This window comes from Cyprinodon tularosa, unplaced genomic scaffold (genome assembly GCF_016077235.1).
Source record: "Cyprinodon tularosa strain WSP-4 unplaced genomic scaffold, ASM1607723v1 ctg204, whole genome shotgun sequence".
In the NCBI taxonomy this organism is placed as follows: Eukaryota; Metazoa; Chordata; class Actinopteri; order Cyprinodontiformes; family Cyprinodontidae; genus Cyprinodon; species Cyprinodon tularosa.
Genome location: NW_024038751.1, coordinates 161,536 through 186,701, shown reverse-complemented (window position 1 = coordinate 186,701; position 25,166 = coordinate 161,536). Strand labels below are relative to the sequence as shown.

General features: G+C 38.4%; 2 protein-coding genes across 7 annotated transcripts; one reads left to right on the top strand and one right to left on the bottom strand.

Annotated features, from left to right (window-relative positions):
* The first annotated feature begins 5,010 nt into the window (after positions 1 to 5,010).
* Positions 5,011 to 7,978, top strand: sst5 (somatostatin 5). The gene is made up of 2 exons (XM_038284918.1): positions 5,011 to 5,980; positions 7,534 to 7,978. Exons 1-2 carry the CDS (start codon positions 5,852 to 5,854, stop codon positions 7,726 to 7,728), a joined length of 324 nt encoding a protein of 107 aa, XP_038140846.1. The 5' UTR covers positions 5,011 to 5,851; the 3' UTR covers positions 7,729 to 7,978.
* A 634-nt stretch (positions 7,979 to 8,612) lies between these two features.
* On the bottom strand, positions 8,613 to 19,912 carry trip6 (thyroid hormone receptor interactor 6). 6 transcript variants are annotated; one of them, XM_038284913.1, is made up of 11 exons: positions 19,827 to 19,912; positions 19,337 to 19,373; positions 15,981 to 16,193; positions 15,041 to 15,144; positions 14,146 to 14,259; positions 13,254 to 13,838; positions 13,025 to 13,121; positions 12,764 to 12,933; positions 12,502 to 12,680; positions 12,281 to 12,401; positions 8,613 to 10,190 (listed from the first exon to the last, which is right to left on the bottom strand). In XM_038284913.1, exons 3-11 carry the CDS (start codon positions 16,183 to 16,185, stop codon positions 10,059 to 10,061), a joined length of 1,707 nt encoding a protein of 568 aa, XP_038140841.1. In that variant the 5' UTR covers positions 16,186 to 16,193; positions 19,337 to 19,373; positions 19,827 to 19,912; the 3' UTR covers positions 8,613 to 10,058. The 6 variants fall into 6 exon arrangements, with proteins under 6 accessions (XP_038140841.1, XP_038140842.1, XP_038140844.1 ...); XM_038284914.1 differs by having other exon boundaries at positions 19,716 to 19,828; XM_038284916.1 differs by lacking the exon at positions 19,827 to 19,912 and adding an exon at positions 19,614 to 19,799.
* Between the last annotated feature and the right edge of the window lie 5,254 nt (positions 19,913 to 25,166).

The window sequence follows — 25,166 nt, the reverse complement described above, 5'->3', positions numbered from 1 at the left end:
GGCCATATAATCAATCTGAAAAATGGGGACTAATTAAATGAATATGAATTAGATCCTGTTGGGATCTGGAGGTCTGCCACCTTTCTCCAGCAGAGAGCTCCCTGGGTCTCCTGAGCTGAAGCCACCTGCACACCTGAGGCTGATTCATCTCATCAGGAGACCAGCTATATAAGCAGCGGTTTGACTTCTCTTCAGCGCCTGAGTGTTGACCAGTTTTGGTTAGCAGAACCTGAGCCTCAGGCCGACATAGAATCTCTGTCTGCTCTGGAGAGTAACTCTGATTCTAACCTGCCTCTGTCTTCTCTGCCTCTTAGGAAAACCTGAATGAAGTCTGGAGCTCTGGAGGAGCTCATGTTTGGAAACCTGCCTGCCTGCTCTGAGAAGCCAAACCTGAAGATCCTCAGTCTGAATTTCTCCACTTGTTCTCAGGAGAGAACTTGGAGTACAACTCAAGGTCTGAACCTCGCTAGCCTGAAGCTAAGCTCTGCCGCTGCTAAGCTCTCTGCTGAATCCCCAGTCTCTGGACCCAACCGGTTCCCTCTCTCCACCGATCAGTCTGAACCTCATCAGGTACAACTCAGAATCAAACCCTGTCAAGACATCATAGTTACCTGGCTAACCAAACTATCCCTCTCTGCAGAAGGAGTCTGTGAATCCAGTCCCGGACCTGTACCAGAACTAGTGCAAATCTATTACTCTGTGTGTTTATACAAATAAACTGTTGAACTTTTATCCAGTCTCCTGTGGTGTTCTGCATGTGGGTTAAGTCAGTTAAACCCATCATGACAGATCCATTCATCCTACTAAAACCCTAGTGACGGGCTGCTCTGCAAACTGAATTGAGGTTAACAGTTTAATTACCAACTATTATGGTATAAAAGTAGTATATGCGCACTGCTGCCTTGCAGCAAGAAAATCCATGTTTCTGGCTCTTTCTGCATAGAGTTTGCTTGTTCTCCCTGAGCATGCGTGGGTTCTCTCTGGGTACTCTGGCTTTCTCCCACAGGCCAAAAACATGACTTTTAGGTTAATTGGCTTCTCTAAATTCTCCTTAGGTGTGAGTGTGTGCATGAATGGTTGTTAGTCCTGTTTATCTCTGTGTTGCCCTACGATGGACTGGCAACCTGTTCAGGGTGTACCCCGACTCTGGCCAGTATACAGCTGGAGGTAGGCACCAGCACCCCTTCCAAACCTGCTTGGGTCTATTTTTATTGATCCATCTATTTTCTGTAGAAAATGGATGGAGTATATGTTGTTGGATTTACAAAACATCGTAGGTGAGAAAATGGGTGACATAGTGAAACAAAAGAATGGTAGTTAAAAAGTGTGGTAGATGATTGCTTAAACAGCACAAGGCTTGAGAAGCAAAGCCCAATCAAATGCTTGGAGGAGAATGAGAAGGGGTCGATTTTTGCTTGAAGCTTCAATACTGACCATAGAAAACAATGTTAGACTGAGTCCACCAATAGATTAGATATGAATGGAGAGGGGGGAATAAACGTATACAGAACATGGCCAGCAGATCTGAACAAGTGACATTAGAAGCATCTTACCTGGACTTTTGAGATGGATAAAAGTGCATTGCTGAAGTCATTCAAAGCAAATATCCCTTCTGTGTACTGAGTGCATATGTGATACAATAAATGGATACATTTCAGTACATAAGTAGGTTTCTATTTTTTTTTCGACAAGCCATATTAAGTCATAATATAAGTCGTCATAATAAAAATTACTAAAACCAACAACTGAAATATTTAATGACTATAATAAATAAATGTACTTTTTGAATCAATTAGCTGAAATAATTAGCTCTTAGATGTTGCTATAAGCATTTTTGGATGCTCTTATCATGATGAGGACTTAAGATCTTCAGAAAAGCAGCAAAAATGAAAAAGAGAAACATGTAAAATTCAAAAAAGTCTGACGACTCGGAAGGAAAACGTAAACCAATAAAATTAGCTTAAAAATTTGGCACAGTTCTGTATGTTCTTGCAAGCCATTTCCTCATAAAGTCCAAATAGTTAAAGCCTTTAACTCGTTAGTTAGACACAAACACTAGAGTGAAGGATGCTAAGAGTCCATACATTTGTTATTATAAATATATATATATATTATTTTAAATTAGTACCTTGTTAAATACTTATTAGTTATGACAAATATGTTGGCAGGACTTCATCTCCTACTGCAGCATGTGTGGAGACGGTTGTGACCTGTCTGGAAGGTCACAACCGTCTCCCTGGAAAACGCTACTTTAAGTCAAGATAAGTTTAATTATAAACTAAGGAAGCAGGTTTATTAGTCAGAGTCCTGGTGAGAAGAAAGAGGAAAACATTCAGAAAAGGTCATCAGCTATTTATACGCTCCCTGTATTAGTGGATACTGTGATGACAAGACTGTTGTAAAGAGGAAAAGTTCACATTAGATTAATTTGGAACGAGAGTTGTAGTTTTTTTAAGACTTTATGCTTCGTTAAAATTTTTTTCATTCTAAAACAGCACTAACTATCCATATACAATAAAATCTATATTCTATTTATTGTAGAAGCATAATAACACTATGGGAATTTGACAAAAGTCCCACCATTAATTTGATCTAATAGCAAAAAAGATTTTTTTTTTTTGTCTGTTTTTATTAATTTTTTTGATAATGCAACTATGGTGAAGGATAACAGTAAAATAGTTATTTTCCTATCAGAACAAGTCACTTCAGGATGGTTTGGCATACAGCAAAGCATGATTATGACAATTATCACCTGATGCCCACTGTTACCTACAGGGTGGATCTGTCTCGCTTTGGGTCGGGTTCTTTTCCTAAGTTTCAGGTAAACCCAGTTGGGGTGCAGGACACTATGAACCCTTTAAATAAATCCTAAGAAATCAGCATGAAAATAGTTCACCAAAAAGTCTGACATCAGACATCTTTATGAGAACATTTTAAAGGCTTTTACACAACTCAACTGTTGGTGTCAATAAATGTTCAGAGCTCTGAATTATAAAGGCTTATTGTGTTCTTTAAAAAACAAACAAACAAAAAAAAAAATGGTTTCTAAACATTTTTTTTAAAGTATGGATTTACATTTTAACACTAAACAAGTCTGAATATATTTGGAAAAAATTAAACTGAGAACAGAAAACGGAGTAAAAATCTCGATAAATAAAATGTGAAAGTTTATCCCAACATTTCCCTACATGGGGTTTAATAAGTAATGTCCCTGACTCACTTCCAGTTTTTTGATCTACTTGAAATTTTGGATGTGCCATTACTCATATCTCTAAAGTGGCACATTACAGCGCTGAACTTATTGTGGTTTCTGGTTTAAAGGTGTTTGAGCTGAGTGAAGTGTGAAATGGAGCCGCTTGAGCAAGAGCAGGGGTTTAGTTTTTGTATTTGAAAGGACGTACACCACAGGAGAGTTTTAGTGAAATGAAAGTGACTTATGGAGATAATGCACAATCATCATCAAGTCTCACGTGGTGTGCAGCCTTTCAAATACAAAACCCGGATCACCACATTCTAGGATTTTTAAAGAATATATTGGTAAATTGTGGTGAAAAAAAGAACTATTCAGTGAATAACAAAAGTTCAACTTAATAATTTGCAGCATATTATTTGTGGCGATGACAGAGGTTAAATTCTTTACTAGGTTTAATCACACTGTAGTTGGTGTTTTAGACCATTTTCACTGGAAGGGGCTTTTAAATGCTTTTTACAGAGCCACTCCTCCATTGCCGGAACGGATGATTTAGATTAGAAAAACAGCCAAGAAGTTGTTTTTTCTATTGGCTTCAATGTTAGAAGGTTATAAAAATATCAAAAACTGACTGGAAGCTAGCTTTAACACAGTTTTAATTTATAGTTAGCCATCATGTCTATATCTTAGTGCAGGGGTCTTCAACGTTTTCTAGGCCAAGGACCCCCAAACTGATGGTGAGATGGAACAGGGACCCCTTAAAAATTTATGTTGTAAATTATTAATTGTGTTTATCAAATGGTCCCATAGTCACTTTATTACAGATGGCGTAATGTATCGAAAGTAATTTCTCCCTGGGATTATTAAAGCATTTCTGATTGTGATTCCTGGTTTATGGGACAGGTGTTGTGAATGAAACAGTGCCCAGCTTGAAAGAGCTCCTGTGTGCATTGATGACATCTTCTGCCTCCATTTATTTGTTTACTACAGTGTGTTGAATTCATGTTAATGTCGATTTAAAGACATTTCAATTAGTGGAAAAAATTGCAGGGGGAGTATAAAAAAAAAAAAAAGTCTAATCAACCAAAACTTTTGCAAAGCCCTTTTGAAGACCTCCTTCTTAGTGGCTAAAAAAAGTTTTTTTTTAAGAAGTTCAGTGAAGTTCCAGGCTCAAACCTACAGGAGACAGGCCATTTATGCTGGAAACTCCTCTGATATGGCCGAACTTAACCCTTTATAGGGCACTCAGTGAAATAACTTTGAAAATCAAACTTTCAAGCCTATAGTGTTATTTGAATCCATGACATCACTGTATTACCTTTGTATGTAAATAATGTCAATAACCAATTTATTAAGAAAAAAAAACAAAAGTGATTCTACAAGAAATTCATGAAAAACACTGAGAGTGAAAGAAACATGTTTTTTTGTTTTGTTTTGTTTTTTGTTCAATATAACCTTAGAGGCATTAATGCTGATACTGGCACTTAAACTTTTTTAGTTTATAAACCTAAATATAATTGTTAGTTAGGCTTTTTAACTTATTAACTTTTCAATTAGCTGTTTACCTTATTTTCTTGAGTTAACTTTTTTTTTAACTTAATTTACAGTAGGTAATATATCATATAAGGGTTCGTATAATTGGTCAAATGCCAAAATAAGATGTACAGCCATGTAGCAGCAGTATCTTTACTGAATGGCTGGATATAGATCTTGTGCTTCTAGACCTCACTGAGGGGACTACATTTGTAAGGGGTATGCAAGTGTTCAAAAATGGTAATTTGCCCTATTAAGGGTTAATTAATCATACAAAAAATAGACTGAAGAATTCCCCTTTAAAGTGATGGTAGCCAGTTATCACACTGGCCATGTTTCCACCAGTTTTGCATTATATGGTCAGCTTTCCCCCCTCTTAATATACGAAATATCAATGTGAAAACTTCCTAAATTCATTTTTAATATTAAGTCTGCCTGACGACCTGGAACATTAAAGTGTGACAGGTAGGATAGACTACCTCATGAACAAAACTTTGAGCAGTAGCACATTGGCATTGCACAACCTCAGATTTAAGCAGCTAGGTTTTCTGCATCTACCTCTGATCAATGCATTAATGTTAAGTATAATTGTGTACCTGCAGCATGACATTTGGGCAATTAATCTCTTTAATTATCATCCTACCGCTGATTCAAAGTGATGATATTGTGGGCGAGTGCTGAACCAGTCAACAATGTCCACCCGTTAACATTTAAGTCATGTTGGATCAACAACAGGAAGGCACAGTGTGCAGCTCTCCTGTTATGATGGGTCCCCTGCAAAGCTCCTGTAGTGGCTAATTCTGAAAAACATAATGAATCTGATAGTATTAGTTTGTGCAGTTTTATGGTGAAGTTGAAATATATTCCAGTATGTGTTTAAATAACCTAAAGTGAGTATTTTAAGATTTTTTAAAAGATGTTTTGGGGATGTGTAAGTTTTTTACAGTGTCATCAAGGTTAAAGATGACCTCCTCCACTTAAAACCAGTCTTCTCCACCAATCACATCCCTCCGTTGGCTCCTGGATGAGGAGGATTTGAAGACAAAGTATTCCAGATCTGCACATCTTTCTGCAATCGGCTCCTGCATTACTGACCTGCCGGGTTTAGCCTTAGTTGGTTGTGGGAAGATGTTTTGCTCTCAGATGCAGGTTCTTCTAATTGCTTTGTGTTCCTCCATGCTGGTGGTTCCTGTGAGTGCTGCTGAAGGAGTGAACGAACTGCTAGAAGCCACACAAGAAGAACTTATAAGTGATGAGGTAGGTTTACTGACAAATATCTATTTTGATTAGAATCAGTCTTATAGGATCTAAAGGGGTGTATTATAGCATTTTTTTCTGCTGAATTAAAACATCTTAAATTAAATGTTTTTTTTTGTTTTGTTTTTTTAGAAAAAGGAAATGATAAATTTTTACCAAATTACCCTACTAGATTCCAGTTATTTGTATCCAACTATTGTATATTTAATGTTATTCATTTGCCCTCACTCTACAGTCTATTTCTCATTTCTGTTTTTATTTTTTATTTTATTTTACCTGTGTGGATATGCATGCCTCTTTTGGCACTTTATTTTTGTACTTGAATTTACCAGTGGTCATATCACTTTGTAAAAAATAAATTGTTTTCAGATATTGGCACAGCTCGATCTGAAGAATTATCAAATCAAGTTTTTTAAATCACAATTTTTGTTTTGTGCAAAAAGCTAAAATATTGATAATAGAAATAAAGTGGTAATGATTAAATAGTTTTAATCAGTCAGAATGTTAACATTGTTTTTATTAAATATTTCAGGGTTTAAAGTTACTAATTGCAGAAGTGGTGTTTTGACAGTTACTTCTTTCTTATATTTAAACTTTTTTTAGTTGTTATTTTTTTACCCTTTTTGTCATAATTTTTTGTCGTCAAAACAACTGAACCCTTCAATTTCATTAATTTTTTTCCTACCTAGTGGGCCTCTTAACCAAGCTTTGAAAAATTGTTCTTGGAAAGAGCAACATCGAAGTCCATCCACTAGATGGTGCTATTTCACCTAATTAAAGCAGGCGGTAAACCTCAAACCTCCTCTAAAGCAAGCTTTTCCAATTTAATCCTCTAACTGTTTCAACAGTTTTGTCTTTGATAGGTCTAAACCACCAAAATAAACATAACTGTTCAAGCTGAACAGTTTTAAAAGGTAGTATTAAGTGGAAAATATTTATAGGCAAAATTTGTACAGTAGTTTAGGTTTTTCTTTTTCTTAGGTAAGTTTTCACTTTAATCTGAAGCTGCAGAAAAATAAAATAAATCCGTCAATGTTGCTGATAATTATTGCTTATATTCTTAGAAAATATTGACTATGATATAAACAAATAAGCTTTTAAATGCCATTTGTGTATTTTGGTGTATAAAGTTTTTTTTTTTTTTTTTAAGTTATTACAATTGTGTCATTACCGCTTTAAAGTGGTAAAATTTCCATGAAATTCAAATGTATTTGAACAATTTAGGCTAAATTATTTCTGAAAGCGTGATGCGTCTAAAATAATAATAAAAAAACATTCTCTGCAGTTTTTTTTATTAAGCCTCCACTAAAGTATTTTCACTCTAATACTTCAGAAAAATTAAGACATGAAAATAAAGTTGTTGCATGTTTTTTTTTTTTTTTCAGCAACAATTTTAAGGCTTAATAATTACCAATAATTCTAGGACTGTACTCTGTAAATCACTTCTTACATATTAGTAATGCTAAGGATGTGTAACCTCTGCTGGCCTTTAATAAATCAAAATATATTTTCTGCTGAATTAGTTTAAAGAACAGTGTGTTTCTGTTCTTCAGGATCTAACTGATTTGATCCTGCTGAGGTTTATCTCGGAGCTGATGGCGTCCAGGGGAGAAATGATGCACCGCGACCTTGAGGAGGATGAATTAAGCGGCAGGGGGAGGCTGATGAGGCGACACATCCGCTTCGCTCACAGACAGCGAAAGGCCGGCTGCCGAAACTTCTTCTGGAAGACTTTCACCTCATGTTAGCATGAGACATGTTAGGACTTTTCAACCTGGGATGTTTCTGCTTTTAAATAAAATAAATCCTCTCCTGCAATACAGCAAGTTACTGCAAAGTAAGAAGTATATAGAGATTAATCAATCAGTGGTCTTTAAAAAGGCTCTTATTATTCATTTTTCAGTAAATCTGATTGCTCTGGTATTCAAACTGCTGATAATAAAGAGTAAATAACCTTTGATCCTTCATTTACTGCATTAGGTTACAGAAAATATTACATTTAACCTAGAAAATATACTAAATGCTTAAACACGTTTCCATGCTAAACTAATATATTATTCAAATGTTCTAGATATATTCACCCTTTTGTACACACTCATTAAAATAACTGCTCTTTGTTTCAACATGTTTATTTAGACCCCCCCCCAAAAAAAAAACAAACAAAAAAAAACATCACCAATGAATCAAACGCTTGCAGGATCACCCTACGTCTTAAAAACACGAGATGCCATGATTCAGCAACTTAAAGATATGAGCAGCACTGAAATGTTTAACCTAATGGTGGAAAGTGAAACACTTCTAGATATAAAGTAACAATATAGGGGGAAAAAGTATATAAATTGAAGCGTTTTGGCTGAATTCACAGTAAAACAAGTTTAGAAAGAGAATGAAATCCTTCAGGTAAGATTTTCAGATCTGGAGCCCTTAAAAAACATGTTCTGTTATTTTATTTTTATCTGTACAAAGGGTCCATTATAGGACCTAAATGATTACAGGTAAACCTAAAACATGACACCAGGTTCTAAAGTAACTATGAGCCATTTATTAATTTAACAAATTCAGATTTTTTTTCCCCAAAATGGGCTGGTTTATAAATTATGGCTTCTGAAAATGAGCAAGTCGTGACAGAATCTGTAACTTTACATCCTTTTTAATGAGAAATAATTTACCAGAGTAAATTCAGTTTTTCTCCGATTAAATTGACCATAGAGTTAAGCAGCTTTGCCCCTCCCCCACTTGTTGTTGCAGATATTTTTTTTCCCTAAATCAACAACAAAAAACAGAGTAAATTGGTTACAGTGAAGGATTTTCAATCGTGAAACACAAACAGAAGTCCTGCTGTGGAAATGGGAGCGCCAGCCATCACTGTTATTATAGCAGGCTAACGACCTGTGCAGACATTCGTACTGTTTTAGCCTGCCTCCATTAACACAGCAGAATGGCAAAAGGTGGATCCTTCTGAATAAGTTTATTTGAAACATGAAAAAAAAAGACTCAGCTCATTTTTAAAGATTTCTGATCTGAACATCAAATAAAATAGATGTAACAGACAACAGCAACAGTAGGATAGGTATTGCTTTTTGTTGCTTATTTTCATTTAAAATGTTTATAAAGGACATGTTTAACAATGAAACCTCAGTATCTTTAAACCAAGGTGTCAGGCTCCGCTCTTTATCTTCCCTTCAGAGCCTGTGTGGGAGCTTTTGGGCCGCGATTAATACTGTCGCTGCAGAGCCTGAACTCTGACAGCATGAGTGCAACTATGAACGCAACCAACCCACTTTAAACGCGCATTCAATCCTACATCAATCAGCCACTATAGAACGGACATGATTCTAATATTTCTGTAGGATCAGATTAATGACACATCTATGACCTTGTGAGTCTCGTATTCATTTCTCTTTGCGCCTGCAGTTCGAACGTAACACAAACACCAAATACAAGCAAAAATCAAAGCATTATATCTGACCGACGGAATTTAGAAGCTAGAGAGCAAAAAGGACCTAATGCTAGAGTGTTTCATACAAGCTAAAGGAGTAAAAACTGGTTGTTTTAACGGCACATTCTTCACGTCTACATGTCGAGGTTATTTCACAGGACGTTCCTTTGATCTAAAGGCTTACAAACCAAACCAGCACCGTATTTACAATCACAGTATTATGTTGATTCTGTGCTCTTGTATGCAAACTGTGAGGCAGTTCAGTTCTTTGATAGTGTTTTACAAAAATAGACTTTTTTTTTTCTTCTTTTCCCGTGTTTGAAATATGTTTAGACAATAGGTGTGAGCTGAAACTGTGCTGTCCCAACAGGTTTTTTTCCTAAAGATATAATCAGTACCGAAGGGAAAGTGGAGCCCAAGCTGCCTGCAGATCAGGCTACAGTCGTACTAATCTGAGCTAAACATGATTAATAGTGCACCAAAAACAATAATATCAACAAAAGAGTGGCAGAGTGATGCAGACAACAACAAATGAGGGGGAAATGATAAGGATCGTTCGTGCCGTTATTAATGTGCTGCCTGGGGGGGTTGGATCTCTGAAGATTAGGGAGGCAGAAACCAGGAAGAGGAGGAGATCTGCTAGCAGTCGGTGGAGATTTTGGCCGAGAGGTCCTGGATGCGCCGGGCGCTGCAGCTCTTACACAGGATGTGTCCATCCAGCGGGTAACAGCCTCGACCTTCGCCTTCAGACGACAGCAGCAGGCCGCATTCCTACCAGACACAAACATACAAGTCTTTACCTTACACCAATCAATCCACGTTTGGATAGATCTTGCTTTAGAAAGGTTCCCCTGAATCACATGTGTCTGGCTGGAAAAGTTGAGTGTTTCATTGGAAATGATTATTTATGTAAATCACCGCCCTGTGGAAGCTAATTTATTACCTGGTGGGTGTTGGGTCACAGACATGTTTCATGGTCTGGTTCTGCTTCAGTTTTAACAATGAATTAAAGCAATCAGTCCCTCTAATGCTTGGAAACCTAGAGATGGGTCGAGCAACAGCGATGCGCCGCCACATGTGTCGAGCTCTAACAGACAAAAACCTGTGTCGGTGTGGGTATTATTTCAAGAAAGTCACGTGATCGATACAGGCGACGCACTGAATTGTGTTAATAAGCGCTTCTGTCAAAAAAATAAAACCTCTGATCTTTTGTTGTTTATCATGAAATGAATCAAGAAATATGGAGCATTTTCTAGTTATGTCATCCTGTTCCCCTCAGTTATCACTCAACTTTTCTGTATTCAAGGTGACTTATTTGTTTGCTGTTCTTACGGTCATTAGGGATGGGAATCGAAAACCGGTTCCTGTTCAGAACCGGTTCCGTATTTTCCGAATCCATGGCATCGTTTGGCAGCTCGCTGAACGATTCTTTTTTCGATTCAGCACTAGAGCCTAGAGCGCCGGTTTTGGGGAGCACGACTTACGTCACGTTTTTTTACGTAAGTTACGTAAGTTACGCAAGTTGGAAGAACTATTCGAGGAGGAAGACAACGAGCTGCGGTCACTTTGTGAATCAAAGCCCCGTCTTTCCTTAGCCCAGAGGGTAGATCAGGAAATCCAGCTCTATAAAAGCTTGCCCTCCATCCCCTGCAGGGATAGCGCCACACTGGTGGTGGAACAAGCAAGATACGCTGCCCTTGCTATCTGGACTGGCTGAAAACTACCTCTGTGTGCAGGCTTCCTCCACCCCATCTGAGAGGGTGTTCTCCACGGCTGGAGACACCATAAGCCCTGAAAGATCCTGTATCCTTCCAGAAAAAGCAGATATGCTCATCTTTCTGCAAAAGAACTGTTAATTTTCCCTACTACTGTTTTATAATTAGTATTTTTTGTTATTTAAAATAGGTTATTATCCCATCATTTGTTATTAGACATTGTTGGTTATTAAGTTTGTTCTTGTATTCATTTTTCATTTAAACACAGATGTTACTCCAGTTTCACATTTCCTGTGGACATCTTGATCTTGTTGAGTTTGTAAGATTGTGCAATAGTTAAGTACCGGTAAACAAAGTTGATGCTGATAATCAAACTGTTTGTTCTCCCCTTTTCCCCAAATTGGAATCGAAAACAGAATCGATAAAGAATCGAATCGTTTCATAGAATCGAAAAGGGAATCGGAATCGTGAAAATCTTTTCAATTCCCAACCCTAACGGTCATTATTTTAAATATCAAAGAGAATACCTGTAGTGACTTTAAATGTCCAGCAGGTGTCATTGTATTCAGCTACACAGTATCAACACAGTTTGCAAATGTGTTAAAACTAGGGATGCAACTAACAACTTTTTTGCAAATCGATTAATCTTTCGATTATTTTTTCGATTGATTAATAATCAGATAGCAAAAGGTTCCTTAAATAAGATTTTTAACTAAATTAAACCAGGTGACAGCCTCGACCTTCGCCTTCAGACGACAGCAGCATGCCGCAAAAATTTAATATTTTCACGTACCCCCTGCAATGCACACTAGGGGTACGCATAGCCCTTGTTGGGAATCACTGCATAATTTGACGATTATTTCAAAAATGGATTAATCATGATTGTTTCAGCCCTAATTGAAATGCCTCATTGCACCTCATGAACCAATCATATTTTAATTTAAATTTTTTTATTTTAAAGTCCAGCCAAGATTTAAAGAGAAAATCTACAATAGTTTTAAATACACACTTTTTCATGTATTTAGTTTTTTAAATAAAATTATTTCCATATTAAAAAAGAATTGCTTCACATAAATCATTCCCAATTAAACTCAGTATTAAGAGTGTAAGAAAGAGTTTCTTTTCCACTCATGATGTCCGACTCACCTCACAAACATAACAGTGAACATGGAAGCTGCGGTCAAGAGCTACAATCCTGACGGTCTCCTCCTGGCCCGGTTCTGGCATGATTGGCTCTCCACATACCGAGCAGCGAGGGGCGTACTTCCTGTTGAGAAAGACGCCGCTTTGGACAGTCAGAAAAAAAAAACAGCAGCTGGGGAAACAGAGACGGCGCTCTGTGAAGTGCAGGGGGGAAGCGTGCGTACCTGTGAAAGTCGTCTATGCAGTGTATCTGAGACGTGGCGTCCACGGTGAACGGCACCCCGTCCAAGTAGCAGTTACAGACCACGCAGGTGAAGCAGCGAGGGTGGTAGGCTTTCCCCATGGCCCGCAGGATCCGGTCCAGGATGGGCTTGGAGCATTTAGAGCAGCGCTCCAAAGTGCTCTGAAAACAAAGGAGGGAAGAGGAAGATTTAGAAGCAAAAAACCTAAAATGTGATCCATCTTTTAGTTGGTTCCCTCACTTACAATGTAACAGCTCTCACAGTAACTCTTCTTATCTAGGGCGTAGAATGGTTGCCCTCGCAGTCGGGCGTGGCAGGTGATGCATGTGAAACACTCTACGTGGAAAACCTGCTCCATTGCGATGCAGCCACTGCCATCGCCCACCACGTTATCCCCGCAGCGCGCGCAGCGACCTGAGCACAGAACCTCCATTTATTCTTTTATTAAAAGTAAATATTAGAAAGAAAAAAATAATTGTCACCACTTAATAATCCCAAACTGTACCGAAATAGTCCTCTGCAGGCGGATGGTTCATGTCATAAACCAGCTTCTTGGTCAGCCGCTCCAGCTCCTCCTCAGGTCTTGTTGTTGCCGCCCCCTGCTGGAGAAAAAATGGAACAACAGGGGAAATATGCCCATTTGAAGTGTTGCTTTCTTTTAACTTTGTGTTTTCTCACGTATTCACAAACTGAAACAATCTAAAGAATATGATGCGGCATGTTCAACTCTTTACCTTGCTGGACTGATAAGAAGGCGTCTGCGCTGACGTCTGAGCTGTCTGGGTCTTTTCTATCCCTCTCTTAGACAGAGGAACCTGGTTAACTCTCCCTCCAGCTCCAGGGTTGTTGCCCTTGTAGCCTCCCTCGGAGTGCAGCTCCTGAACCTGCGAGTTGGGGTGTGGAGGGTACCAGCCCTGCGGACCCGCCTGGTTCTGGGCCGGGGGCCGAGACACGTGCTGACGAGGAGGAGGAGGGGTGTAGGCCTGCTCCGCCTGCCTCCCCGTCTGAGAGTAGGTGACGGGCTGCGCCGTCTTGACCTGTACGCTGAACCGGGGCCCAGTGGGAGTGGAGGCGGTGGTGTAGGAGGCTGGGACGGGCTGCGGGTAGGGCTTAGGGGTGGAAGTGGAGTAGAAGTCCTGTTGGTGGGAGTACTGGGGGGTCTGGTGCTCGCTAGGATACGGAGGGGCTGGGTGGTACTGACTCTGGGGGTGAGAGCTGTAGCCCATGGACGGCCGACCCTGAGTCGGGGCTGCGCTCTGGTGTGCAGACTTGTAGTGATCCCCTGAGATGTACTTGTTGTAAGGCACGTTGTCATAGAGCTGAGAGGAGGCACAGCATCAGTAACTGTTCACTAGTAAAATAAAACCAAAGTCAGGGCTGGAAAATAACTACTTTATTTCCTGCAGACTGGAAGTTTGCTCTAATGAAATAGCCTCTAATATATGTGTCAATCTGGCTCATAAGTTTCCACGGAGCACATCAACAAAGATCAGCTACACATCAACAGTTGATTTATCCAGGAACCGCCCATCATAAATCATTAGATTTCTCATCATATACTTAAATTTCCAAAAGATTCTAAAGGGTCAAATATTGTAGTTATTCCTACAGTTCCCACTGTCTTACCTGGTTGGCGGGGTCCTGGGGGTGGCTGTCCAGGTCAGCCAGCATACTGGTGAGGGAGTCGATATCGGCATCGATCTTGGAGTGGTAGTTGGTGCTTTTCTCAGGACCACGATGCTGCAAAACCAGAAAGGAATCAACAAAACAAAGTTAATCTAATCATTTAAAAGTTGTAATAATAATTGTTATTTTAATTAATTGCAGCTATTAACCTCGTTTGGGTTCCTGTGAAACAGCTCTTACCAATGCAAATTCCCTCATCCGGTTAAAAATATTCAAGAATCAGTTCTCTTTCCCTGAAGCCACTTTTATGTAGAAAATAATGAATTAAAATGATCCATAACTCTGAGATCTCCCAGTTAGCGATTAGAGCAACACCACCTGGATGTCCTTCTACTCTCCACCTCAGTCACCAACAGGCCTACCACTTCCTCGGTTCATTTATTTGGCCTACTCTCCCACAGTTGCCGTTGGTAACCGTAAAATAACATTGATCAGTTGGCTTGTTTCAATACACACCGCATCCCTGTGGTTCTTTACATGGACCATTTATGGTTGAATGTGGACGTGCAGAGGGCTCAACGTGAGGCGAGGACTAGCGCACAAACTTGATCCAGAAAGGCTAACTGCTTGGTTTTGTGCATGAGGATTTCTTTATTTCAGACCCTGCACTACATTCTGTGCACAGAGACAAGATTCAAATCTGACTGAACTGAAATGCATCAGTTTTATGCATTTTACAAAAATGTTTGTAATTAACTATTCATAAACATTAAGGTAATACTTTTAAATGTTTAAATGGATATATTTATTCTACTGCAATAAAAAAGTGCGATAGACATCTTCACCGATAAGTTACTTAAAACTGTTGAGGAAAAAGTGCAGAAAATGTCCCCACCATCATATCATAGCTGTCCAGGTGAGAGCTCCAGCTTCGATCCTCTTTGTGGCCATGATGGGGAGGATAATAGTGATCATTTGATGAATGATGAATGGGCCCACCTGGAGTTGGAAAAATTATATATTTATGTCAACGTACTCATACGCACAACTTCAACTTAAACAAAGCCTCTTAGTCAAAGAGTAAACTGACCAAAGTAGGGAGTTTAAAATGATAAGCATGTGAAAAAGTGTGCTGACTATCCAGTTATGATGTTTCCTCTTTAAAAGCATCAAATTGGGACAGTTCAGTCTCATTTAAAACAATGAAATCAAAATGAGAATAATAAAAATAGGGCTGTGAGAATGCAAGGAGTCAGAAACTAAAACAAGCTGAGGGCCGTAACCTTGCACCGGAGCCTCATGTAATCACCCTGTAGGTTTCCCAGCAGATTTCAACACAATCAATGTGGAAGAGAGGAACTGTGACTCAAACTGAAATGTTAACCAGTTTAAAGCGGAGAATAGGTTTTATTGTTGAACTGTGGAAACATTTACAGAAGATAAGCACTAAACAGAACTCAGTTCGTTTACTCATCAGCCCAAACTGGGCCTTTTAAACAAAAATAAACTTCCTCTTTGTCAGAGCTTTGCATGATTACTAAGCAGAGTCAGACTTAGTCACACCGGTGCCCTGTAGATAGAAGCTGTTTCTTAGAAATTCCTTGACAGAATGGCCAGACCTGAATCCAACTAAGAATTTTTATGAAAAGGTTTGAAAACTGATATTCTCAGCTCTTTAACTCGAGTGATTTCCAAAGAAGGATGGGTGATATGTCCACTTATAGATCTAAAAAGCTGCTTGATCTGTAATGCTGGGAAATACTAATACTTTTCACTGATTTATGTCAGGGGATATTTTTTTATTTCAAGATCATAACATTTTGGAGCATTCTCACCTGTGGGTCCAGTTGCCATGTACCTATTCGCCATTCCCCCTGCTCCATTCTGGTCGTAAGGAGCATATTTTGGCCCCCGGAAGTCAGGGCCACCTTTGTTGTTGACGGTTTGGTAAATGGGAGGCCCTGCGGAGTGAGACATCTGGGGGACGGATCGATCCTGGCTGTCTAGAGTCCTCGGCGGCAGCCAGGTGGGACTGGACATGGCAGATTCTGGGGTCAGAGATAAAACATTGGTGTCAAATACCATTAATGTATCTAGTTACGCACCACTGAGCAGCCCTGTATCTATTTATTATATTTAAAATAACCCTGCTGCAGATTTTGTGTATTTATGTAACAGGTAACCAATGGAAACCATGGGATACTTCAGTGTTTCCTATGGTAACAGGAGACAAAACTAACAAAAGCCTTCATGAAGAAGAGGAAGAAAGCAATAGGTTTAATACTGAGGGGGGTTTCCAGAACATGTGCACGTGTCTGAGCTCCTCAGAAAAAAGGAAAAAAAAATCATACAGAGAAAGAAGCAGGTGTTTATCCACAATAGTAATTGTGTTTGGTTGTTTACTCCGAGTATCGTGTGTTTCCAACTGAGTCTGGGGCGAATCGAGGCAGGAAATATTCTGTAATGATACTTATCCGCTTCCAGGAGAGCACCTGGCTCCTAACAATGTCTCATGTGGGATAAACATCGACATGGAAACCCAACAGCTGACTCCACTTGGTCACTCGATTCAGATACAATGAGCCTGCAGAATGTTAATAAAATGCAATCAAGCTGAATCAAGGGATGACTTTTCCACGGTCTATAAACTCAACCCTGAAGCAGGATTCTTCTCTGGTCATGAGTTCCTTTCATCTAGGTTTATATCTAAACCGATGAAGCTGCTAAATGAAACACAGGACAACTTTTCTAGGAGCTGACACTTTGTGAAAAGAAGGATTCATTCCCCTGTGATTCTCTGCCTGCAGCTATTTCATTTGAGGAACATTCATCTCATTTGGTTCCAGCATCCATCCATTTTCCTTTCATTTCAATGCTATTAATTTGTGCTGATGGGTCGTTGATAATAATTATTAACACATACAGTATAGCACCACCTGTCTGTGAGTGCTTTAGGAATACTCTTTCTCTGAAAGGTGTCAGCAGGGCAAATGTACTGTGGCTCATATTGGGATTCCTAAACAGTCAGCCTGGGCAGGTGTTCAAGAAGTATGCAGATCAGCTGGCTGGTGTCCTCACAGACATTTGTAACACCTTGCAGGACCGATCCGTAGTGCCAGCATGCTTTAAGTCTGCCTCCATCATTTCCGTCTCAAAGAAGCCTCGCCTGTTTTAATGACTACCAGCCTGTCGCACCGATTCCCATCATGATGAAGTGCTTCAAAAAGGCTGGTTAACAAACACATCGTCTCCAGTCTGCCGCCAACATTCGACCGGTTCCAGTTCGCCTACCAACGGAACCACTCCACTGAGGACGCCATCTCTGCTGTTCTCCACCTGAGCCTGGCACACCTGGAGGAGAAGAACACCCACATGCAGATGATGTTCCTGGACTTCAGTTCAGCTTTCAACAACATCATCCCATCCCAAATCGGCCTAACCACCCTCCACTGGTCATCCACAGCTCAGCTATAGAGGTGGTCAACAGCACCAAATTCCTGGGGTTGCACATCACAGACAACCTTGCACATCACAGGACCTGCTGGTCCTGCAGCATCCACTGTAGGACCAGTAGGTTGTGCAACAGCTTTTCTCCCACCGCCATCAGACTGTTGATACTAATGAAATCACACATCGAGACTCTGCATCAGACTTGTAAACATATTTGCAGTACATGGCAAATTTTCAAATCCCTTTAAACAGAACTCAACTCAGTGTTGTTGCAATTTTGCACCATATTTTGTTTATCCATTTTGCACTGCTCTGAACCTCCCACATTAATGCCTTTTGCACCATATCTTAAACTGGTTTTCCTCCTCTCCTACAGCGTTTACCATTTTGATCACTGCTGCACATTCAATTCAGTTTATTACTATAGCGCCTATTCACAACACATGCCATCTCAAGGCTCTTTACAGTTCACCAGTTCACCGTCAAATTGATTCAAAGTTTTCTCTGTAAGAAAAACCAGATTGAAATCTTTTAACAGGAAGAAACCTCTGCCATCTGCCGAGGTGGACTGGGGTTCAAGGAGACAGAAGCAGATATACAAAAGGCAACTGCTAAGCTGCTCATTCACTGTTGGACAGCTGCATGCATCTAATTTTCCTTGTTTGCTGTATGCCAATAAATGACAATAAATGATTTCCAACAGGCCAAACATCCTAACTGACTGGTTGATAGACAGATCAATAACAGAAAAATAAATCATCAGACAGTAAATTAATCGACAGGAGGCTAAATAGAAAAGACAAATAAAAAAAACAAATGAAGGATTGAGGAGACGGATGATAAAACAGAGAGATGATAAATGTTGATAAAATGAAATCAATTAAAAAAAGAAATGTTCGAAAACTACTAAATTAGAAACTAATGACAAATTACTTTGTGGTCCGTAAAAATGCTGGTTCTATTAGGGACCTAAGATTAAGGTCTGGAAATGATTAAAAGAAGCAAAAATTAAACAGATGTAACATCCGTGGGGCGACAATAATACTATGCATTTGGACAATGTCACCAGCCATGTGGCTAAGAGGATTATGATGATTACTCCAACAAATAAGATGCATTTTTGCTGTAGTTGTAAACTTCCTGTCGGCATGGTTGTTGTTGTATCAGCATTTAAGCCCTGCTGGGTCAGCGTTTATCAAACTGTGTCGATATGGAGGAGGCGGCGGCGGTTGCGGGGGTTGTTCCCACTACCACCATTTCTCCCTGAACATTTATCATCCATTTTAACCTGAATGAGAGCAGACACACAAATCCCGGCAAAATAATCTCTGCAATTTCATCCCCAAACGCTTTAGAGCCAGTTGTTGTTTACATTTGACCTGCTTTGCAGGGCTTAGAAATTTAACCTTTGTTTTGGGAGGGATTATAAATTGAAGGGTTATTTTTTTTGTTTTTTAATAATTTCCAGGCTTAAACAGTCATTAAGCATATCTCTCTCTCTCTCTCTCTATATATATATATATATATATATCTCACACATACATACATAGTCATATTTTTTACAGTTTGACGTTTCATTTTTTTACAAGACATTTTTACGTTTCAAAGACGAAAAATAAAAGGCGTTCTTTATGTATGAAGCAGAGAGGCATCATAATAAAACGAATTGAAAAAAACGAGTGTGAAGAAATACACTACAAAAAAAGTAGTATTTCATTATGAGGGGAAATAACTTTCCTACCTTAGTAACTTCACAGTCCTTCTTCTCCTGGTTTCATCTACACAAATAGAACAAAATAAAGGAAGCAACTTTAGCAAACAAGATGGGCAGCTGTTCTCATATGAATTAATGGTCTGAATTCACACACAAAAATGTCTTCAATTTTAACCACAACCCAATTTTTAATTTGCGTCACATTTAGGCAGAAATCCCCACCAAGATTAGAAAAAAAAATCCGCAATGGAGGAAAAGTGTCCGTAATTAACTTTAATAACAGTTTGGTTGAATCTTTTCCCACCATGTTATAAAGTGGAGCAGAGCTCGTGCCCGCTGCCTCGCCCCCCTCCGGGCTAACTTTCAACACGACCGAAGAGGAAACAACGCTGAAACCGATACCCACCGCCCCGAAGCCAGCGACACAAACACGACCAACACCTCCATTTGAACCTTCACAGGTTAGTGAAAGTTACCCGGAAAAGCCTCTGTGTTTGCTAAGGCGTCGTTAACCTACTTCATCAGGGATCAGAAGGCCTTTAGCAGCAGCAGCGGCAGCAGCAGCTACTGGCTGCGTTCCCTTAAAGTGACGTCAACATAAGGGCTTTTCAAAATAAAAGCACAAACGCAGCTGATATGACACATGGGGTCAGCGACGGTTGTAAACCAAAATTACCTGGGGGCAAGGTGGGGCCATTTTTTCATGGGGGCAGATGACAAAAGAAAATCTCATACAAAAAGAAAAAAGAAGAACAGGGCAACAAGGCATTGTTTAGTACATTAAGTGAGCCTCAAAGAAAAGGGGATCCATAACCCCCAAAAAAGTAATAAATAGAATAACTTCACTCTGTCTTATTTCATAGATATAACGAGAAGTATTACATATTATTTTTTAAATGCATATATTTGCATGACAAAAATTTACTCAAATTCTTCTTTTCTTTAATGGGACATTTAGTTATACAGTAATGGATTAAATTGGTCCAAAAAAACTCCTGCACACAATCTGGAAGGAGATCATATGCTTTGTACATTACTAGTTTAGAACTGAGTTGTACAATTCTACAATTTGTTCTTGTGCATATACACAGCTTCATATGTATTTTTCCATACTTTCACATTAAAGGTATTTTTAGAGATTGAATGGACAAATCTATTATTTACACATAGCTACTGTATTAGAATCAATGTATGCAGCTCAAGAAAACACAATTCGAACAACAACAACAATAACAAAAAAGTTGCTGTTAAATACATGTTTCCTCTGCATTTTGGTGTGACCTCTTGATGATCCTGCCTGAGATATTTTACTCATATTTTAACAGATTTAAAAAATTTGCTCTGTTCCTACGGCTGTAAAACCTTCCCCAATCCACCAATGGACTGATAAGCAATGTTTTGTTTCTCCAAACATGTTTCAATGCATTATGGCTCCAAAATATCTCCTTTCCTTTAGCTGTAACTCTGCAAACCTAAGATGTGCTGCCATATTCTTTTTACAGTAAAGTGGCTTTCCCTTAGTAACTCTTTCCATTTTATTTATTTTTTACTGAGACCTGCAGAGTATAAGATTGAGCTGTTGGGTTTTTATATTGCACAGTCTGAATTTGACTTGTTTCATCTACTGATAAGCAAAGTCCATAAGAGTGATCAGGCTGATACCTTTCCCTCTTAAATTCAACAGAAGCAGCTAGAGGGTCCTAATTTACTTTCTACCCTCACTTTACATGCTTAATTTTATGCAAAGGCCAAGGTAGGCCTAGAAATTTTTGTGCTTGATCATTTATGGGTCAGCTGTTTAATCCCCTCACCCTATTTCTTTCTCTGTCTCCACCCATTTAACCAAACATGATGTAAATCTGCTTTACCAGAGTAACTTCTTCAACAGAAGAATGTCTTTATTAATCAATTTTCTCTGTTTCAGTCAAAGAGTAAACAAATTTAATTGGCTTACCTTGGGATCCCCCTTCTTCCATTTGCGCCTCCGCTTTCTGCCCTTATATGTCCAGATAGCTCTACATCCACAGGAAGAAGCAGTTAACTCAGATCTGTGTTATTGTCAACCTTTTGGCACTGAGTGGAACTTTTGAAGTCAGATCACAGCCTCATTTGGTGTTATCAGATGGTTAATAGTTCTTTCCAGGCAAACCAGGAAACCACCCCAAGATTGGAAGCCTTAGATGTAAAAAGCAGGTTGTACAACCTCATATTTTGTATTTTTAATAACACAGTGTCTTTATTTCAGTCAGAAACAGGGCCAGTCGGTGGCTGAAGGGCACTCACAGATGGGCTAAGATGCAGGAAGTCACAGAGAGCGTTGCCCGGTTCTGCCAACGGGACAGACTCAACGGCTTCCGGCCATTGGTGAACCCGTTTAGTAATGTTCTCACTTTTCCTCAACCGCCCCCCTCATCCGTTCTTCTCACAATGCCTGGAAGTAGCATAGACCTACATCTCCCACTCTGTTTTCTTAATAGTTGTTTTCCTTTATGTTTCTTCCTCTGTTTTTTTTTCTCATTTTAACAAAGTTCACAATTGATCCAACCTTCCATCCGAAAACATTAAAGCAGAAGGACACACTCTCATTTTGCTTAACATACCATGCAAACAATACTTCCGATTCTCATTTCTTTTTAAAGAAGTAGCAATGATGTGGGGCAACTTTTTATTGAATGGCTTAAAAATTGAAAAATGTCAACGTTTAGGCCAGATTCATCTTTGCTTCCTGTCACATAACTCAATTGAATGCATATTGTATTGGATCTTTTGCACATATGGTACAATACCCTTAAATAAAACCCAGTGCAACCAATTGATTTAAGAGTCTAATTAATAAATAAAATCATGTGTAATGTAATCTAGGTATAAATCGGCTTTTCCGTTTATGTTTGTTAGAGAGCAAACAGCTTCATGAGGATCAATGAACACAGCAAACAGATCAGGGGGCATGGTTATGGAGAGGTTTAAAGTGGATCTATGCTATAAAAAAATAACTGCAGATATAAATATCACACAGAATGCAGTTAAGTTTCTCTGAAAATCCAAACAGCACGAAACCCAACCTAACTAGATATGCCTGTACACTTAAACTGAAAGGCTAAGAAAAGGACATCAATCAGAGAAGCAGTTTAGAGGATCATGGGAACTCTGGGGGAGCTGCAGAGATTCACATCATAGGTGACAACATCTGTTGATCAGATAAATATCAGTAGTCTATCCTTCCTAGAAAGCAGTGGTAAAGAAATTAGTTGTTGAATGAAATCTTCTTAGTCACCTCTATAGGTTAAATACAAAAGCTCCTTTGTTGGTTAAAACAAGCACTGCTCAGTATCCTGAACAAACAACTCTGTGAGTAAAATGTGGTACTATTAGTTTGAGGTTGTATTGTTCAAGCAGGAAAGAAAAGTTGAGCAAAGTCGATTGGAGGGATGAATGGAGCTACACACAGGGTAATCCCAAACAAAACCTGCTAGAGGCTGCAAAAGATTACTTGGGTGAAGGTTTACCATCAGATAGGACGTTGACCCAAAATGTCAATGTCTTATAATGGTTAAAATAAAATAAAAACCTAGGTATAAAGTTAAAGCCCAGATCTAAATCAAGTAAAGGATCCATATCAAAAGTGAAATTGAATATTCATAGACGTTGTTCATTTCATCTGACTGAGTTGGTGCTATTTCACAAAGAATAGACAAACATTTCCAGAGGTGTCAAAAGTATTCATGTTTATTACTCAAGTATAAGTATTAATCCTACTATTTAAAAATACTTTTGTAGAAGTTAGAGAATCAATTATCAATTTAAGCTTTTTATTCCAGTGAAATTGTAAAAATTCTTAAATTAAGTATAAAAGTAAAAGTAATGCAGGAAAAAAAATGAAAAAAAGACTGATGCTTTACTGCACTGCCCTATTAAAGGAACATTTTTCTACAATTCTGGTTGATAACTTTCTTACACTTAATGTTCTTAGTTTTAACTAATAGTAACAGTGTCAAATTTAACTTTGCATCATCTTGAAATACTGTTTATTTTGGTTTGTAGTGAAGCCACAAAGAAATTAATTGTCTGGATGAAACAAGTTATTTTGATGGTTTTAAAATGAGCTTTAATGAAACAGAACTAATAAGTCTATTTTTAAAATGTCACAAGTAGAAAGTAGAGATAATTGCAAAATAAAAATAAAAAATAGGGAGTAGAAGTAAAGTTGTCTTAAAAATAATCACTCACATGTAGGGATGCACGATATTGGGATTTTGGCCGATATCTGATATGCCGATATTTTAAAACTCACGTAGCCGATAACCGATATCGATACCGATGTTAAAGCTGGACAAAAATAAGTAGTCATTGAAAATAGCAGTTTTGTTATCCATTTCTGACACTTTGAAAAATAATATACTCAAATATATTTTCATATGCTGATATCAAATAGATTTTTAAAAACGCGGTATCGATCTATTTTACTTTCAAAATTTGGTGAAATTTCATCGTTCTGTTACAAACTCTGATATTTTGCAAATTCTTGTGAGATTTTGTTAGAAAAATAGATCGATACCGCGTCAATATATCAACATATAAAAATATGGCAAAATTTTGTGAATTTTCGGGGGATTTCGTAGCATACCGATGACATATAGCAATATTTCATTAGTAAAAGAGATTGATATGGTGTTTTTAAATGGCAATATATCAGCATATGAAGATATTGTGATATTTTAATGTATCAATATTTTTTCCCTCGTCTTTAGAAGTTTTTAAGTCTGTAAAAAATAAGTTTTTGAGGAAGAAGAAGTAGTATTTTTATTTTTTTAGAGTTTAGAAACTCAGAAGCTGATCAAATATCGGGTTAAATATCGGTGGGGTGGCCGATGTCCGATATTCAGTTTTAAGGCCAATACCGATAGGGGGCTGATTATATTGTGCATCCCTAAATCCAGTATAGATAGCCAAAAGTCCTACTTAAGGTAACAAAGTATTTTTGCTTTATTACTTGACATCTCTGAATATTTCAGTCTTGCAGGAACGACACAGCTTCACAAAGTATTGACTGAAAGGGAATGCATACGATAGAATACCTTTATTTTCCCACAATGGGGAAATAGTGGTGTTTACAGCAGCAAAGTTTAGAGTAGAAGTGTTCACATAATTTAGGCCTTAGAGAAGTGTATAAAAACAACAGATAGGAAAATTAAGCAAACAGAGTATTGCATTGTACTGTGTTTTACAATCTAATACTCTGTATCTGGAGAATCAAAAAATCAATAACAGCTGTGGACATTTTTACAATCATGGATCTGTGAAAAATGTGCAAACATCAGCATGACAGTAACAACTTTCTGAGGTTGTTGAGAACAGTGATGTTATAAAGTCTTACAGCTGCTGGGAGGAAGGATCTGTGATAACCCTCATTGGTACATTTAGGGTGCAACTCCTTGCCACGCCTTTCATATTTTTTTTTGCTCTCATTTGGAAATCATTCACTATTTTTCAACCAGTTTACAATTACACACTACCTACTCCTGACAGAATCTATGCAAATGAAGGTTTGTATTAGACATTTGATGAATATGGAAAAGGTTTCAAACCGCTGTTTGTCTCCTTGATGCATTTCTCTAATGCCTGAAACTTGAATTAAAACCGGTTAAACTCAACAATGGGCCTAAATAATCTTCTTTGATAAGGTTTTCCCTCTTTCTTCTTTGATATTTCTTGTTCAACACATTCAAAGGAAATATCGTAGTTCAAAGTTCACTTTTTCTGCGACTCTATTAGAGAGTGATTCAGGACTGCTTTGACGATGAGTTGACTTTCCGTTTGTTTTTCAGCTATAAGTGATCTCTTGGCCTTTGTCCCCTGC

What these genes read in the sequence shown, in the direction of transcription:
- sst5 (XM_038284918.1), top strand. Translation starts at nt 5,852, where the DNA reads ATGTTTTGCTCTCAGATGCAGGTTCTTCTAATTGCTTTGTGTTCCTCC. An exon ending in AAGAACTTATAAGTGATGAG is followed by an intron (nt 5,981 to 7,533) that starts GTAGGTTTACTG and finishes TCTGTTCTTCAG; the next exon opens with GATCTAACTGATTTGATCCT.
- trip6 (XM_038284911.1), bottom strand. Translation starts at nt 17,390, where the DNA reads ATGTGTTTGTTAACCAGCCTTTTTGAAGCACTTCATCATGATGGGAAT. An exon ending in CTTCTTATCAGTCCAGCAAG is followed by an intron (nt 13,122 to 13,253) that starts GTAAAGAGTTGA and finishes TTTTTTCTCCAG; the next exon opens with CAGGGGGCGGCAACAACAAG. An exon ending in ACTGTGAGAGCTGTTACATT is followed by an intron (nt 12,681 to 12,763) that starts GTAAGTGAGGGA and finishes CTTTGTTTTCAG; the next exon opens with AGCACTTTGGAGCGCTGCTC.